At 49.2% G+C, this 13,475-nt stretch overlaps 7 protein-coding genes across 7 annotated transcripts; 4 read left to right on the forward strand and 3 right to left on the reverse strand.

Moving 5' to 3' along the window:
* Nucleotides 1-54: 54 nt before the first annotated feature.
* ONS95_009281 (uncharacterized protein) lies at nucleotides 55-1,520 on the forward strand. The gene has a single exon (XM_058502861.1). The coding sequence runs from the start codon at nucleotides 216-218 to the stop codon at nucleotides 1,449-1,451; it is 1,236 nt and encodes a 411-aa protein (XP_058361792.1). The 5' UTR covers nucleotides 55-215; the 3' UTR covers nucleotides 1,452-1,520.
* Nucleotides 1,521-2,035: 515 nt separating this feature from the next.
* On the reverse strand, nucleotides 2,036-2,984 carry ONS95_009282 (uncharacterized protein; the record flags this gene model as incomplete). The annotated part of the gene is made up of 3 exons (XM_058502862.1): nucleotides 2,036-2,383; nucleotides 2,487-2,768; nucleotides 2,820-2,984. 3 exons carry the CDS (start codon nucleotides 2,982-2,984, stop codon nucleotides 2,036-2,038), a joined length of 795 nt encoding a protein of 264 aa, XP_058361793.1.
* A 203-nt stretch (nucleotides 2,985-3,187) lies between these two features.
* On the reverse strand, nucleotides 3,188-5,247 carry ONS95_009283 (uncharacterized protein). Its single transcript, XM_058502863.1, has 3 exons — nucleotides 4,842-5,247; nucleotides 3,688-4,786; nucleotides 3,188-3,582 (listed from the first exon to the last, which is right to left on the reverse strand). The coding sequence occupies exons 2-3, from the start codon at nucleotides 4,306-4,308 to the stop codon at nucleotides 3,436-3,438; spliced, it is 768 nt and encodes a 255-aa protein (XP_058361794.1). The 5' UTR covers nucleotides 4,309-4,786; nucleotides 4,842-5,247; the 3' UTR covers nucleotides 3,188-3,435.
* On the forward strand, nucleotides 4,858-5,172 carry ONS95_009284 (uncharacterized protein; the record flags this gene model as incomplete). The annotated part of the gene is made up of 1 exon (XM_058502864.1): nucleotides 4,858-5,172. One exon carries the CDS (start codon nucleotides 4,858-4,860, stop codon nucleotides 5,170-5,172), a length of 315 nt encoding a protein of 104 aa, XP_058361795.1.
* Nucleotides 5,248-5,396: 149 nt separating the features above from the next.
* ONS95_009285 (uncharacterized protein) lies at nucleotides 5,397-5,885 on the reverse strand (the record flags this gene model as incomplete). The annotated part of the gene is made up of 1 exon (XM_058502865.1): nucleotides 5,397-5,885. One exon carries the CDS (start codon nucleotides 5,883-5,885, stop codon nucleotides 5,397-5,399), a length of 489 nt encoding a protein of 162 aa, XP_058361796.1.
* A 241-nt stretch (nucleotides 5,886-6,126) lies between these two features.
* On the forward strand, nucleotides 6,127-10,581 carry ONS95_009286 (uncharacterized protein). The gene is made up of 6 exons (XM_058502866.1): nucleotides 6,127-6,514; nucleotides 6,576-6,980; nucleotides 7,578-7,730; nucleotides 7,782-7,855; nucleotides 7,905-9,650; nucleotides 9,699-10,581. Exons 1-6 carry the CDS (start codon nucleotides 6,487-6,489, stop codon nucleotides 9,759-9,761), a joined length of 2,469 nt encoding a protein of 822 aa, XP_058361797.1. The 5' UTR covers nucleotides 6,127-6,486; the 3' UTR covers nucleotides 9,762-10,581.
* A 206-nt stretch (nucleotides 10,582-10,787) lies between these two features.
* Nucleotides 10,788-12,380, forward strand: STE50_1 (Adaptor for signal transduction; the record flags this gene model as incomplete). Its single annotated transcript, XM_058502867.1, has 3 exons — nucleotides 10,788-11,058; nucleotides 11,112-11,273; nucleotides 11,323-12,380. 3 exons carry the CDS (start codon nucleotides 10,788-10,790, stop codon nucleotides 12,378-12,380), a joined length of 1,491 nt encoding a protein of 496 aa, XP_058361798.1.
* Nucleotides 12,381-13,475: the final 1,095 nt, after the last annotated feature.

A 13,475-nucleotide genomic window follows, 5' to 3' on the forward strand; every position in this document is an offset into this window, starting at 1 on the left:
TAACTTTTAATGAGGCAGACGCATTTCACATGTGTTACTTCTCATTCAAGGGAATTTCGTTTCCGGCTCTGCGAAAGTATTTTGTGGACTCGATTCCGCTGCGTCTTGCATCTTGCATTCTTTACATCTCTCACGAGCATATCTTCTGCGCTCGATTGTCCACGGCTCCCAGCCAGATCGATGATATTGCTACACATTGTTATCTTCGACTCTAAATGTATCCAAGCACTCAATATCCCGCTCCCCGGCATACGCGACGTCATGCTCGTAATCAAAGATTACGTAGTCATCATCCATCAGCGCCACTTTCAACATCGACCAACTTCCTGAACGATCCTGTCATTCATTCAGTGGCAGCGAATATTCCTCTTCCAATACCGACAAAGATACACGCGTCACGAACAGCACCAGCTGTGCGAACACCACGCCCGTGTCCCAACCTCCACCTGCATACCATGAGAGCTCAAACGCATGAATGCTGTTACTCTGCCCTTGCTCATGAGTTGAAAATCATGATTGTCGAGGAAATTGTCCGAGTCTTCACCAGTCAGCACTGCTTTATCCAGCTGCGTTTCAGAACACTCACCGCGCACCTGGAGAAGAAAAGCAAGGTGGAAGCCAGAGATCCGGGGGAATATCATTCAACTGAAGATCCAAAGGCAGATAGGTATTATCTCATCGCCAATACTCCCAACCCTTTGCCACTGTCGATCTGCCGACTGAGTCGGGAGGAAGCAATGAAGTATTACAAGCGCCTTGACGAGCCTGGATGTTATAAAGGTCGCTCACGCAACGAATACATGGCTCCAATCTATATATACCCGGACCATGATACCATTGTTTTCTGTCCCGTTAAGTATTTTGGAGAATGGAGATGTGGAAACTGGGGTGTTTTTCCTTGTCCCAATTATGGCACTAGCACAGGCTTCAAACAACTACTCGGAAGCGGCTGTTATGAGCTACAATTCTTCTTGTTCAAGGCCATGCTATTCAATCTCATGAGGGACAATCTTATTAAGACTCTGGCCATACGCCCAGGAGAAGGACCCTACTGTATCAACGGAGTTCATTGTTGTACTAGATCAAGGTTTTTCCACAAGAACTGGACGAGATGGAGTTTCCAGCTGAGAGATTTCCTTGGCTTGGAAAAGCTTATCATCTTCCATGAATACCATTCTCCGTTCAGAGCGTCAAGTGGTCATCGCGTACCACACTGGGAATCAATTTCTCGATTCGAAGAAGGCTTAAGGGCCAGAGCACGCCATGATGTTGGTCTACACGATAATCGTATTTCCAAGATTCTTGTGGCAGACAGCCGGTGTATGCCAGCACCTGGTGAGCATTTCGAAATGACGGAGGAGAACCTCGCTGCGAAAAAGTTAAGATCATTAGGCAATGAATGGAAAGTGAGGGTTCCAAGAATCTCTGAGAATGTGTACGGACTGCTATGAGAGCAATGATAGCAATCCTTGTTTCCAAATATGTTTAGAGAGTCAAATGAAAAGAAAAATGATCACTCAGTGCCTAGCCTAAGAGGAAGTGAGTATCTCAGATGCTTGAACTGCCCATTTTGATGTGACAGTTGCCTCTCATCGTTCCGGGTAACAACTTCCAGGCTTACGTGAACCATCTCGTCTTCTTAACAAGCTGGAGATGCAAGTACCGAGGTGGATACCAGGTCTTTTGGCCCATATATACGCGATCGCTTTTGAGTGTAAATTGAGTATCAGCCAGGTTGAAGATCCCAAGAAGAGGAGTAAATGAATCATTTTTCTTTTTCCAGCACAAGCGACGCATCGGGAAAAATGAAATAAAGAGCAGTGTACTCACATTAATTCGCTTTCCTGTAGGAGAAGACTGCAGCCTAGGAGATTGGCCCTATCGCCAAAAGTTCGGCGCGCTCCACGACTAGCGAGCGAGCTTGCCTGCAAGTCCCGGGTGTCAAAACAAAAACAAACGTAAGCGAGACGCATTTCGAATTTACAAAAAAAAATTCTTACGCTTCTCTCGAAGAACTCCAGACATAGCATTTGGCTCACAGTCTTCTCGTATCAGCATCATCCCACACTCCCGTCTCCTCTCCAACATTACCTCCTAGACCCTCATTAAGCGCCACTCTTATTTCCCATACACCTCTCGTACCCTTACCAACCTCCTCCCAAGGTCTCTTAAAGCTCTCCTCGCTATGTCTCGTCACTTCCTTCTCACCCCGAAACACAACATCGCTCTGCACCACACTTCCAATCTGATGCACAAGGACGAGCACTCCCTTTTCAGGCCTTGATAGCGCTACAATCATCTTGCATGCCCTGCGTTGTCCGTCCCAATCGAATTGGTGCAGGAACAGACCAATGTTGACTATGCTCATCATACCGTCGAGATCCTTCAACGGGGAGTCAGGCTCGAAGACATTCGCAGTAAGGAAGTAACAGGATTATCAGCAAGAGCCGTCAAATTCTCATGTCATTTTCGATGCCTGCACTGACAGTGGTTCCAATGGTCTCTCGGTCCCGGAAACAATCAAAGCCCAAGACGAGGAACTCGCTTCTCAACTCAGCGCCATACAGAGAAGAAGCAGGAGCCTCAACGTAAATAAATTTGGGGAGATCCTGACCGAAACTGCAACTCAGATCGAGTAACATGGCATTTGGGCTATCCTTGAGATGAGCGAGAATGGTGGGGTAGGACGGAGATTCCGAGAGGGTAGGGTCGAGGAAACGGAGCTGACCAATATATAGCCGTGAAAGAATCGGCCAAGCTTTTTCTCGCTGAGATAAGTGACCTTAGCTGATGCTTTGGGTCGAGAATGAGTAAAATACTATTGCGAGGATATGGGGAATGACTGAGTCAAGAGGAAGGCGAGAGTAGTCGGTGAGGAGGGTGACCTGGCTGTCTGTGAGATTTGAAAGCGTTGGGCTGGACCAAACACTCTTGCCCTCTTTGCTGGCAGCTAGTAGAGGAGTATTCGTTGAAGTGGGTGACATGATGAGATTGTGAGAATGTCGTTTCAAAGAAAAACGGATGAACAAAGTGTTGATTTCTTGTATTTGGGAAGCGAGTGTTGAGGACAGCACTAGTGGTCAAGTTACTTGAATCCATATAGCGACATGGTAGTACAGTGTGAATTAAAGGTGCGACACGATGTTGCACTAAGGTGTAGATCACTTTTGCTGGGAAAGGACATCCTCATGAGTAGAAGACTATGTCAAAACTATTAGTTGAACTTATGCATGTGTCGATGTACTTGGATGAAGACGAACGTGGATTTCAGATGGCTCATGGACACTACAGCAGCACAGAAACCCATGAGTTCCATTAGCTCCGTGTCAGCTCACATAAACACATCGACAAAGCCAATGTCACGCAATGACAGATCCAGAAACTTCTCGCAGAACATCGGGCATATATCACACCGTTATCCTTTCTTTGGGCCTTTCAAATCACACCCAGAATTCCTTCCTCTCCATGACCAAATGGCAGTGTGCCCATCTGGACTGTGCCTCCGCCATCTTCTCCTGGCAGCGATGCCATGCTCATAGTCTTTGGCGCTTCGCAGTTGAACTCAAAGCTGCATACCCACCACTAAAGAAACTCTATTAGCACTGTCCTATCTAGGGCCCTGATAGATAAATAATGCAACCTGGAAATTTGTGCTCAAGAAAGTTGACCAGCAGAACAGCAACTCACCTGGTTATCATCCCTCCAGCACTGTTCATTCTTACCACCCCATCTCTTTCCAGCATAATTCATCACAACGGGGCTCCGTCCATCTTTCAGATCCGTCACGGCGACGTACCGAAGGCGGGAGTTGAAGCTGTAGACATGGCTTCCGGGACCCGAGGAGGCAGGAAGAGAAAAAGGAGATATATCAGAGGCGGACCCCACGATTCCGCACTGCGAGTCAAATAGCCAGAGATAGGTATTGAAAGACTGGTCTATCAAACTGGCAAAGGTACAAATCTGGTAGCCCAGCGTGAAGCGTGTGCTGGGAATACAGTAGTATGGCTGGGCACGAGAGTGGAGAGGCGTTGGTGAAGCACTTGCTGAGTGGGTGAGAGCTGTGATGATGATGGTGAGAAACGTAAGGGGCCGCATCTTCGTATTTGTCGCTTGTTGTTCCGAGAGGTGGTTAAAGTTGGAGTTGTTTTGAGAACTGGGGCTCGCTTTTATGCTTTTCAATGAGTTAGACTGAGAAGCTTGAGTCACAAATGACTTTCGTCCTGGCAAGGTGAATTCATCTTGCTTAAGGCGTATACCAAGCGCCTTTTTGTACCTTGTCAGAAGCTTTCTTCTTCGCATCAACGACATTAAACCGATATCTCTAGTCCCTCTCCCAACATCGTTCTTCTGAACCCTCCTACGATTTCGATAAGATGTCTGACGATCTGAAGTAGGGGATAATACCAAGGCTGGCCTTTGGTATTTAGCTTTCAAGAATCGTTACATTGGCTTCTGTCGCGATGTCCAGCTTCTCAATGACGAGCCGGTTTGTCAAGGAGATACGAATCTTGCTTGAGTCCAAACCATCCGATCTCTTCATGGCTACTGGGTCCAGGGAGGGCGAGTCGGAGGGCCAAAATTGTAGCATTATAAATACCTCCACATGGCCGAGCTTCAGGTAAGCATTCACGAAGTCAGTCTCTTGCAGATTCTGGCGCTGATGGCGTGTTGCATAGACAAAAAGTGAGCAGGCCGAGAAATATTGGCAAGAATCTGTTGTGCGATATGGCAATCCTGGATTACTCGATTCTGGTGTAAGACATCATCTTCAATCTGAATGTTCCCACTGCTAAAGCTCAGTAGGCAGATCTCGCAGGGTTGGATTTGTCCTCCTTGGTTACCTCGCGCGACACGAACATGCCAGAACTTGACGACGACGAATACTACGATGATGCCACGCTGGCACAGATGTACCGCCCAGTCTACGCCTTCGGTACGAGTGGAAGAGCAAGCCAGATTGGCAATGTAGATTGGATGTCGGAGGAAATGCAGCTCGAGACCCAAATGAGCTTGTTCAACATGCCAAAGAAGAATACGAAATACGGCCACGTGGCGGAGAAGGCCGAGAAAACTATGATTACAGTTGCATTGGTTGAAAAGATGGATACCTTAATGGGAGATGCAGAGCAGATGGAAATGATTGCGTCGAAGAGAAAGGCAGAACATTTTTGAAGGATGCAGAAGGTAGAGTATTGCACATATTCCATGTTCAATGCCGCATAATCGTCAAAGGACATTGATTTAAGTCAAGCACCGAGATGCGGTTCTCATGAGTCCTCTAAATGAAGACACGGAGTAACGTGCCTGCCTGGAATGCATATGAGGTTTGGGTTTGATCATAGCATCATCCCACCAAGTCTTGGGCAACGACCTAGCCTCGGGAGATTTCTTATTTCTTACTTGTATTCCAATCTAATTCCCCGCACTGATCCCAACACATCAAAGTTTGACAAGGAAAGATTTGAGGAAAAGGGGCTTTTGCAGACCACCCCGTTCCATCTATGTGGTTCATGATCCAACCACCCCTGCCTGGCTTCCCCAAAGATCTTCTGGATGCCTGCAATGTGATGTGATGTGATGTGATGTGACTTGCCGTTGCTGTATCCGGCATGGGGCTGGATGTCATTCGTCCGGTCTGACCTGCAGGAGGCCGAATGAAAGATGGGATATGCAGTCCTGGAACTGTCAGATGCAACTCCAAGTTTTTTCCCCCTGTCCTTCCGTGGGATGTCTCCCCATACTCCCAGCATCTTGCAGTATTTGGTTGCCTCTCCTGGAGATAAAGAAGTTATCAGATCATAGATTTGCAAGGGACCCCGACTCCCCGCCCCTTTGAAGCTGGCCCAGCTGGCCCAGCTGGACCTGGACTCCTGGAGATGTTGCATTGGGGTCCAATTTAAATTTAGCTTTGTCGTCGGCCCAAAGCGGCATAGTCCCGTCCAAGCCCCCTGTCCCAACTTCTCAGAGCAACTTGTTTCAGGTGCACGATGCCATCGGTGATCTTGGGCCTCGAAACATTTCAGTCCTGTTCTGTTCTACTCTGCTCTGCTCTGCTCTGTTCTGTTCAGCTTACTCTCCGGTCGCTGTCGCCTTCTCGCCATACCTACACTCCTTTGGTGCAGCAAAGATACGATACGATACGATACGATACGATACGATACGATACGATACCAGACGACGTCTCACGACTACGCAGGCCATAGTCGATTCTTTGCGAAACCGACCTGTCTTTCGCCGGCCAGAAATCACTTCCATCCCTCGCCTGGGTCTCTGCTTGATTCAGCCAATCTCGCAGCATAAAGCTGCCTTCACTCCTTCAAGCGTTCCGTTACATATCAGCAATTGACGGCCATCCCTGCAGGGTTCCTTGAATGAGATAATCTGCTTGGTCAAGTGCGGATTTGTACATCGACAAAAATTGCGCAACACCACCACCTCTCGAAGGCATCTCCTCGGATTTCAAGAACCCCATGATCCGGAAACATTATGACGCGACCACAAATTATTCGAGCTGGTAAGCTTTCTATGCCTGGACGTCTCAAGGAGAGCTCGCTGGCTAATATGGATTCGAACAGACTCGATTGATCTTCAGGACCAAAGTGCTCCCTCAGCTCAGGACCACACACGGCAACCTACCAACCCAGCCCCCTTAGGCGCAGGACCTCCAGCTCCACACCAGGCCGAGACATTGCGTGAATTGGCTATAGAGGCAGCGGAGGAAAATCACAGAAGTCCAAGGATTTCGAAGGAATGGTCAAAGGGCGAGGTCCAGCAGTACGATGACGACGACCTGGCGGCAGGGGTCGCATCCAAATTGACGGGCTCCAATCTTCACCAGCAGGATGATCTAGCCATTGCGCAAAATGGGGGGTTGTCAGGGTCGACAGCTGAAGATGCCGACATGGCAGATGCGGAGGGCGACGACGGAATGGACGACGATATGATGGACAAGATATCCAGCTCTCCGTCAATCGATGATGGTGGGTATTCCCTTCCACAACTGTGGCCTCAGCGAGGCATCTCTCTTTCCCAGTCCACTCCGGCGACTTCTCCGACCTGTACACAAGCGTGCTACGAAAGTTCGTCTCCATTCGTGGAGACCCCGGACCATTTTCCTCTAAGACCTCCACCTGAACCTATCGACAAGGACGGGGTTCACGGTATGCAGGCAAATATACGTCGTCATCGTCATCTTCTTGGTGAGTATCTGGACGGCACAGCAAGCGAATCGAACTACGACGAACATACTGCTGAAAACTCCCCCCTACCAGCGAATTATGGACCAAAGGAAATCGATTCTTACGACCAAGACTTTGATCTGAAGCACTTCTCGGAAGAGCTTCTTGCTGACCATCTGGCATTGCTCAGCGACGAGATTGAACCCACTGTTGGAGGCCTTCCCCTAGAGTACCCAAAGAGTCAGGCCAGTGATGATTGGAGATCCAAATGCGACGACGAAGGCATCATCGTACCATATGAAACCTCCGAGGACGAAGATGACGATTATGACATTCCTTATTCTGCTGACTCTAGATTTGTTGATTCCGGTTGGGGTGGTGAATGCTTACAAGAACTAGAGGATATCGATTTCGAATTCGTCTATGCCCTGCACACATTCGTTGCAACTGTTGAAGGCCAGGCAAACGCTACCAAGGGGGACACGATGGTCCTCCTCGACGACAGCAACAGCTACTGGTGGCTTGTCAGGGTAGTCAAAGACAGCAGTATCGGTTAGTGACTAAACCAATCAAAAACTTCTCAAAGTCTAAGAGCAGCTCCAGGTTACCTGCCAGCAGAGCATATTGAGACGCCGACGGAGCGACTAGCGCGATTGAATAAACACAGGAATATTGACGTATGTTTTCTGGTCTCGCCAAGTATATTGGACTAATCGCAATATTTAGCTCACTTCCACAATGCTGGGTGACCAAGAGGCCAAGTCCAAAAATCCCCTCAAGAAGGCAATTCGAAGACGAAATGCCAAGACAGTCACCTTCACAGCTCCAACTTACGTCGAAGCATCGGATATTGACTACTCAACAGAAGAGGAAGATGGCGAAGGCGACTATTATGGACAAAATGGACAGCAAGAACAAAACGGAGACCAACAGGACCAAGCTGCCGATGAGGATGAGATCAAGGCTGTCGAGCCTCTGAAACCCCGAGCCGAGATTCGAGAAGTCAGGTCCGAATCAGCGGAACCAGAAGCGAGTAGGGATCCGACAGGCAAAGGCAGCTCTGATACTACCCGAACAAGCGACGAAATATTCGATGGCAAGGTTGAGAGTAAATCTCGGAATGGGACTGTGAGAAATACAGATTCGTTCTTCAAGGATGATTCGGTGGAGACCCGGAAAATAACCCTCACACCCAATTTGCTGAGAGACGATTCGAGCACATCCACTCGGACTTCCAACGATTCGAAAGAGCTCAAGCAACGTCCTAGTCTTGACAAATTGGAGAAGGAATTCTCGGATAAGTCAAAGGATAAGAAGGACAAGAAAGATAAGAAGGAGAAGGACAAGAAACCAGGAATGCTCAGCGGTCTTTTCAAACGGAAAGAAAAGAAGGCCAAAGCCTCAGTTGAGGATGAAGTCGATGATTTGATGGCTGGGAAAAGGTCAACCGAAAACCCGAGAGCTTCCCCGTCACCCAGTAAAGACTCGGACGAAACTGCCCCAGTCGAGGAACCCGTGGTCGCGCAGACTCCTGAGAGACAGCCGAGCAAGTTGCAAAAACAGCGGAACGACATGTCACCTAGCCGAAAGCCTGCAGCAGCCAAAGAAACGAAGGCTGTGGAGCCTCAACAGGCACCTGCGCCTGAGAGACCACCACCGGCTGACTCGGCACAGGCGCCATCTATGCGTTTGGTCCAGCCAGAGCCTTCGATCGAAGAACTTAGTCAGCCACGGGATGCGTCCCCTGAACTCACACGGAACCAGCAGTCTCGTAATCTGTCCCCCGAAGCCACCAGAGGGCGTAATACTTCCCCAGAAGCTACAAGGACGGCGCCTGTTCTGGCGGCAGCTAAGGAGCAAAAGACAGGGGGAACAATATCCAAAATCCTCCGATCCGCCAGTTCAAGTACTTCCGAACCACGGCCGGTCAAAGCGAAGAAAGCTAAATCTCGCGTGGAATTGGATGACTTTGATTCTTCTAGCGAAGAATTTCCTGCGGAAGAGCCTATGCGGGGAGCAAGCAAGCAGACCCAGCGGCCGATACCTGGTGCATTTCCAGATAGTTATATCGGATCTCCTCCGACCGAGCGATCCAATCCTGCAGAAGAAAGGCTTTCAGAGTCTCCGGTCCAGGTGTCTCCCGTGACAGCTTCACAATCGTACCCTCCTGCACTCATGGTTGACACTTCAAGTCAAGAAGAACCGCCTTCGCCTGTATCATCGCCGTCACCCGAGCTGATAGATGCAGATGATGCTCGCGAAAAGAAAGGCGCCGGGAGCTCTACTACCTCCACTTCAACTGCAACCTGGAGCGATGCCCACCTCAGAACATTCTTTGACGATGACGCCGATATCAAAGATCTGCTCGTAGTAGTATATGACAAGTCTGGAGTGGTCCCCGCTGGGCCCGACCACCCAATAACCGGAAATCTCTTCAGAGAAGAGAACGCCAAGTTGGCAGACATAACCAATGTGAGTTTATGAACATATCTAATGCGTACGCCCGCTAATATGTTTCAGCGCCTGGATGGCATGCTCGGGGATTGGTTAGCTCGCAAAATGAGAACCCAAGCCTCTAGGTAAACAGCACTATCCGGCTTATCCTATGTAAATGATGCACACGAAAATGATGAATGAAGTTCTTACGGGAGGGGCGTCCTCGTCCCATATTTTGGCGCATAGGGTCGGGTTCGGTAACCGGCAAGGAACCTTGGGCAACAACCTGGGTTGGGCGCGGCGTGGCATGGGAATTCTTATTAGTCTATCATATTGGATGGGGTCCCGAGCTGAACTCAGCAGAGTTGGGTAGATACAGTGCCATCTACAAAATTTGTCCCTACCAATATCGACAATGCTTCCTGATAGCTTATCTGAGTCTATTGGGATGTCCCACTTGCGTGCTGTGCTGTGTGCTGTCTCATGTTAATTGATCCCCTCCTACTTCGCTGCCGTCACAGCACGTCCAAGCCAGCGCCGAGATTGAACGTTATTGAAAATTTGAGCACCCGCCACTTCGAGCACTGGCCTGGCCCCCACGTCACTAACAGAAAAAAGCGACAGCTTTCGACTGCTATCGACTGTTATCTACTGGTAATGATGATGGGGTCCAACAAGGCTGGATTCAGAATGCCGCCAGCGCCTCTTGCACCATACCTTGCAGTGGTCCCAATATTTATGCTATTTTCATCTGGCATAGCGTTCTTACCGCTTTGACCCGCCTTCATAGTGCAGACACAGAAAAGCGGCACCAAGTACAGCTCCTGTAACAGGTACCTATTAAATGCTCCCAGGATTCTCACCACAGATTGAAGCCCCAGACAGCTTCCAGGACTCGAATCCATGATGAAGCCATATGTCTCTTTCCATTTCTTCTTCCTAGATAGTATTTTTCTATTAGAAGTGGCTGCTATCATAGTTAAAAGTTTGTTCAACAGGTGGGAATGCGACAAGGTCTTGTGCAGCGCTGCTTTTCCTCCACGAGCCGCCCGCTCTGCCTGCATTACGTTAGTGCCGATTGGCTTGGGTGCGGACGTGCAACTACGAGAAGAACTCCAAGGACTCTCTCAACATCACACCGGTTTGCCATCGCAACAAGGAGTCTCGCGCACCATGGCATTCGCATCGGGCACCGCAATGTATCCTGAGAGTGATGCTGACGACGAATACGAGCGAAGCGTCCACGACTCGTCTCCTATCCTCGCAACAGATTCTGAGGCGACAGATTCCAATCCCTCCTCGAACGAGCATACGCCAACGACATACGGCGCTCCTGGATCAGGAGATAGACTACCCGAGACGATAATAACGGAATGGACTGCAGACGAATGCGCGGACTTTGTAGGAAGCCTGGGGTTGCAACAATACGTAGACCAGTTCTTAGGTATGGACTCTGGCCTAGAGGATGAAATGGGACATGGTACTTATTTGGCGCAGAGAACGAAATCGTTGGGGAGGCTTTGGTAGCTCTGCAACATGATGATTTGAAGCAGATGGGGGTAACCAGCGTTGGGCATCGACTCACGATTTTGAAAAGCGTTTATGATATCAAGACCAAGCAGGATATACCCTTAGAGAGTGACCACTACGTCCCGTTGTGTAAGTCGTGAACGTTTTACAGCCGATACCAGTGCTAACTCGTCATCAGCGGCAGATGCGGAAGCGCAGTATGCAACAGCAACCTTGAAAGATATTCGGCACCTGGTGGAACAATTACGGTTACGAGACGAGAGAATGAGTATTGCAGAGATGGAGCTTCGCAGAATAAGCTCGGAATATGCTAGACTACGAGAGGACCTACTTCCAGTCTTCAGGATGGCCAAGGAAGGACAACCACTGCCTTATCTTGCTTCGGAATCTAACAACCAAGCCTCCTATCCTTATGATACGCAAAACACCATCTCACCACCAGCGCCAACACCTTCATCCACTCAATCTGGTGGCGGCTTATCTCGAAAGTTTTCTACCAAGAAGCTCTTCTTCGATAATCAAAAAACATCATCTCCCACATATATGCAGTCCACGCAGGAAAGGTCTCTCATGGAACAAGCTTTGGATCCTGCGAATGCTGCAGAACGGGCAGTTCTCTCATCATCACATCTGGCTGCTATGAATGGCGGCTCCCAGCCATCAACTTCGCCAGGATATCCGTCACCGAATCAACCATCACCGACCTCGCCTCCTACGTTGGGAGGCTCAACACTCGCCTCCCGCTCTTATCGCTCCGACCAGCCGACTCCGGCACGAAGTACATTTCAGCAAGACAACGACCAGTACCAAGCTTCTACATACTCCCGCGACAGTCAAAAGCCTGCGCCATCGCGGCGAGCCCAAACCCCTGCGCTCGATACTCCCTCATCAAACGGTTCTGTCGAGATATTCAAGTCTTTCCGAGTCAGTATGGAAGATCCATGCTATAAAGTTCTGCCTGCAGCATTGAAGAAATACAATATCAATGCGCCTTGGGAGCAATACGCGCTATATATTGTGTACGGAGACAAGGAACGGTGTTTAGGGATGGATGAGAAGCCATTAATATTGTTCAAGCAATTGGATAAGGAAGGAAAGAAGCCCATGTTTATGCTCCGGAAAATCAGCCCCAACGCAGATACCCAGTCAGGTGAAGGTCCCGGAAGTGCAGGTCTAGATCGGAACATCGGAAGAGGAATGCAAGCTGGGTACGATCCACCAGGCGGTATCATCTGATCTTGTCTATCCTCGGTAACGATTTTCGAACAGCTTTGTCTGGGGAATCTGGGGAGTTCAGCGCTGCTTAAATATTGCATAGCGGAAGCTGAAGCAATTTTTGGATTACATGACATGTTTTCACAGTCTGTCATGCCAGTCAACTCGTGTGATATATACCTGTAAGAATGGGCTTTGTGTTTTATTGGGACGGTAGAAAGTTAGCAAGCGGCACAATTTTTGGACGATACGATACGTATTTTCAGTATTGAAGTGAAGAGAGGAGGAAGGAAGTTAGCCGCCGGCCTGGCTAGCCTGCTCATCTCATGTCTCTTCGTATTTTGAGCGGGGATCTGTTCCATATAAGGGCAGGGGGTAGGGGTGGTTCTTTATTTTGTTGTGGCTGCGGGCATTATGAAATACATATCTGGTGTGGGTGTGTAGAAGAGAGGGGAGGCGCGAAGGCAGTTTCTGGTAGCAATCTAAAGCATGGGGCCGGTGGTATGAATCGACGAAGCCTCGAGCCTGGCATTTGACAAGTCCCCTTTTTTCCATTCTCGCTTGTTTTAGGGGTAGGGAAATCCATGACGAATGTTGGTGGGAAAGCTTTCATTTGAATTTGTAGGTCCTCTCAAAACCTGGGCTCAGCGCTCAAGACGTTCCGATGTCATTAGAAATGACGAGCAACTCACAGAAGCAAGCTCAGGTAGGTCGCAAGCCAGGAACTTGGTCCATGGACTTGAGGAAAGTGTGGCCTGGGCTTGCACGGCCTCGAGCTATCGCTGAATGTCGGGAAGTGAATCCACATTCGGCACTCAAATCTCACCTGGCTGTTGCAATACCGATCCGCACCTCAGCATTGAGTTCAATGGATCGATTGAGGTGATTCTCCATGAGAAAACAACGTTATACCCATCCGCTTCTTACCAGATCTTGGTGAGCCGCTGCAAGTGCAAGTATAAGTGCAAGTGCTCGTTCACCACGGCGTTGCGGCTCGTTCTTCCCACAAACGAGATCCTGCCCAAAGTGGAAGTCGTGCTCCAAACCACGCTAAGGACCGCACACTGCTGCTCCCTTCCCCCCGCCATTCAAGAACACCGAGACCTGTATTCATCT

This window comes from Cadophora gregata (genome assembly GCF_030347475.1).
Source record: "Cadophora gregata isolate MNR1 chromosome Unknown scaffold_3, whole genome shotgun sequence".
NCBI classification, from domain to species: domain Eukaryota; kingdom Fungi; phylum Ascomycota; class Leotiomycetes; order Helotiales; family Ploettnerulaceae; genus Cadophora; species Cadophora gregata.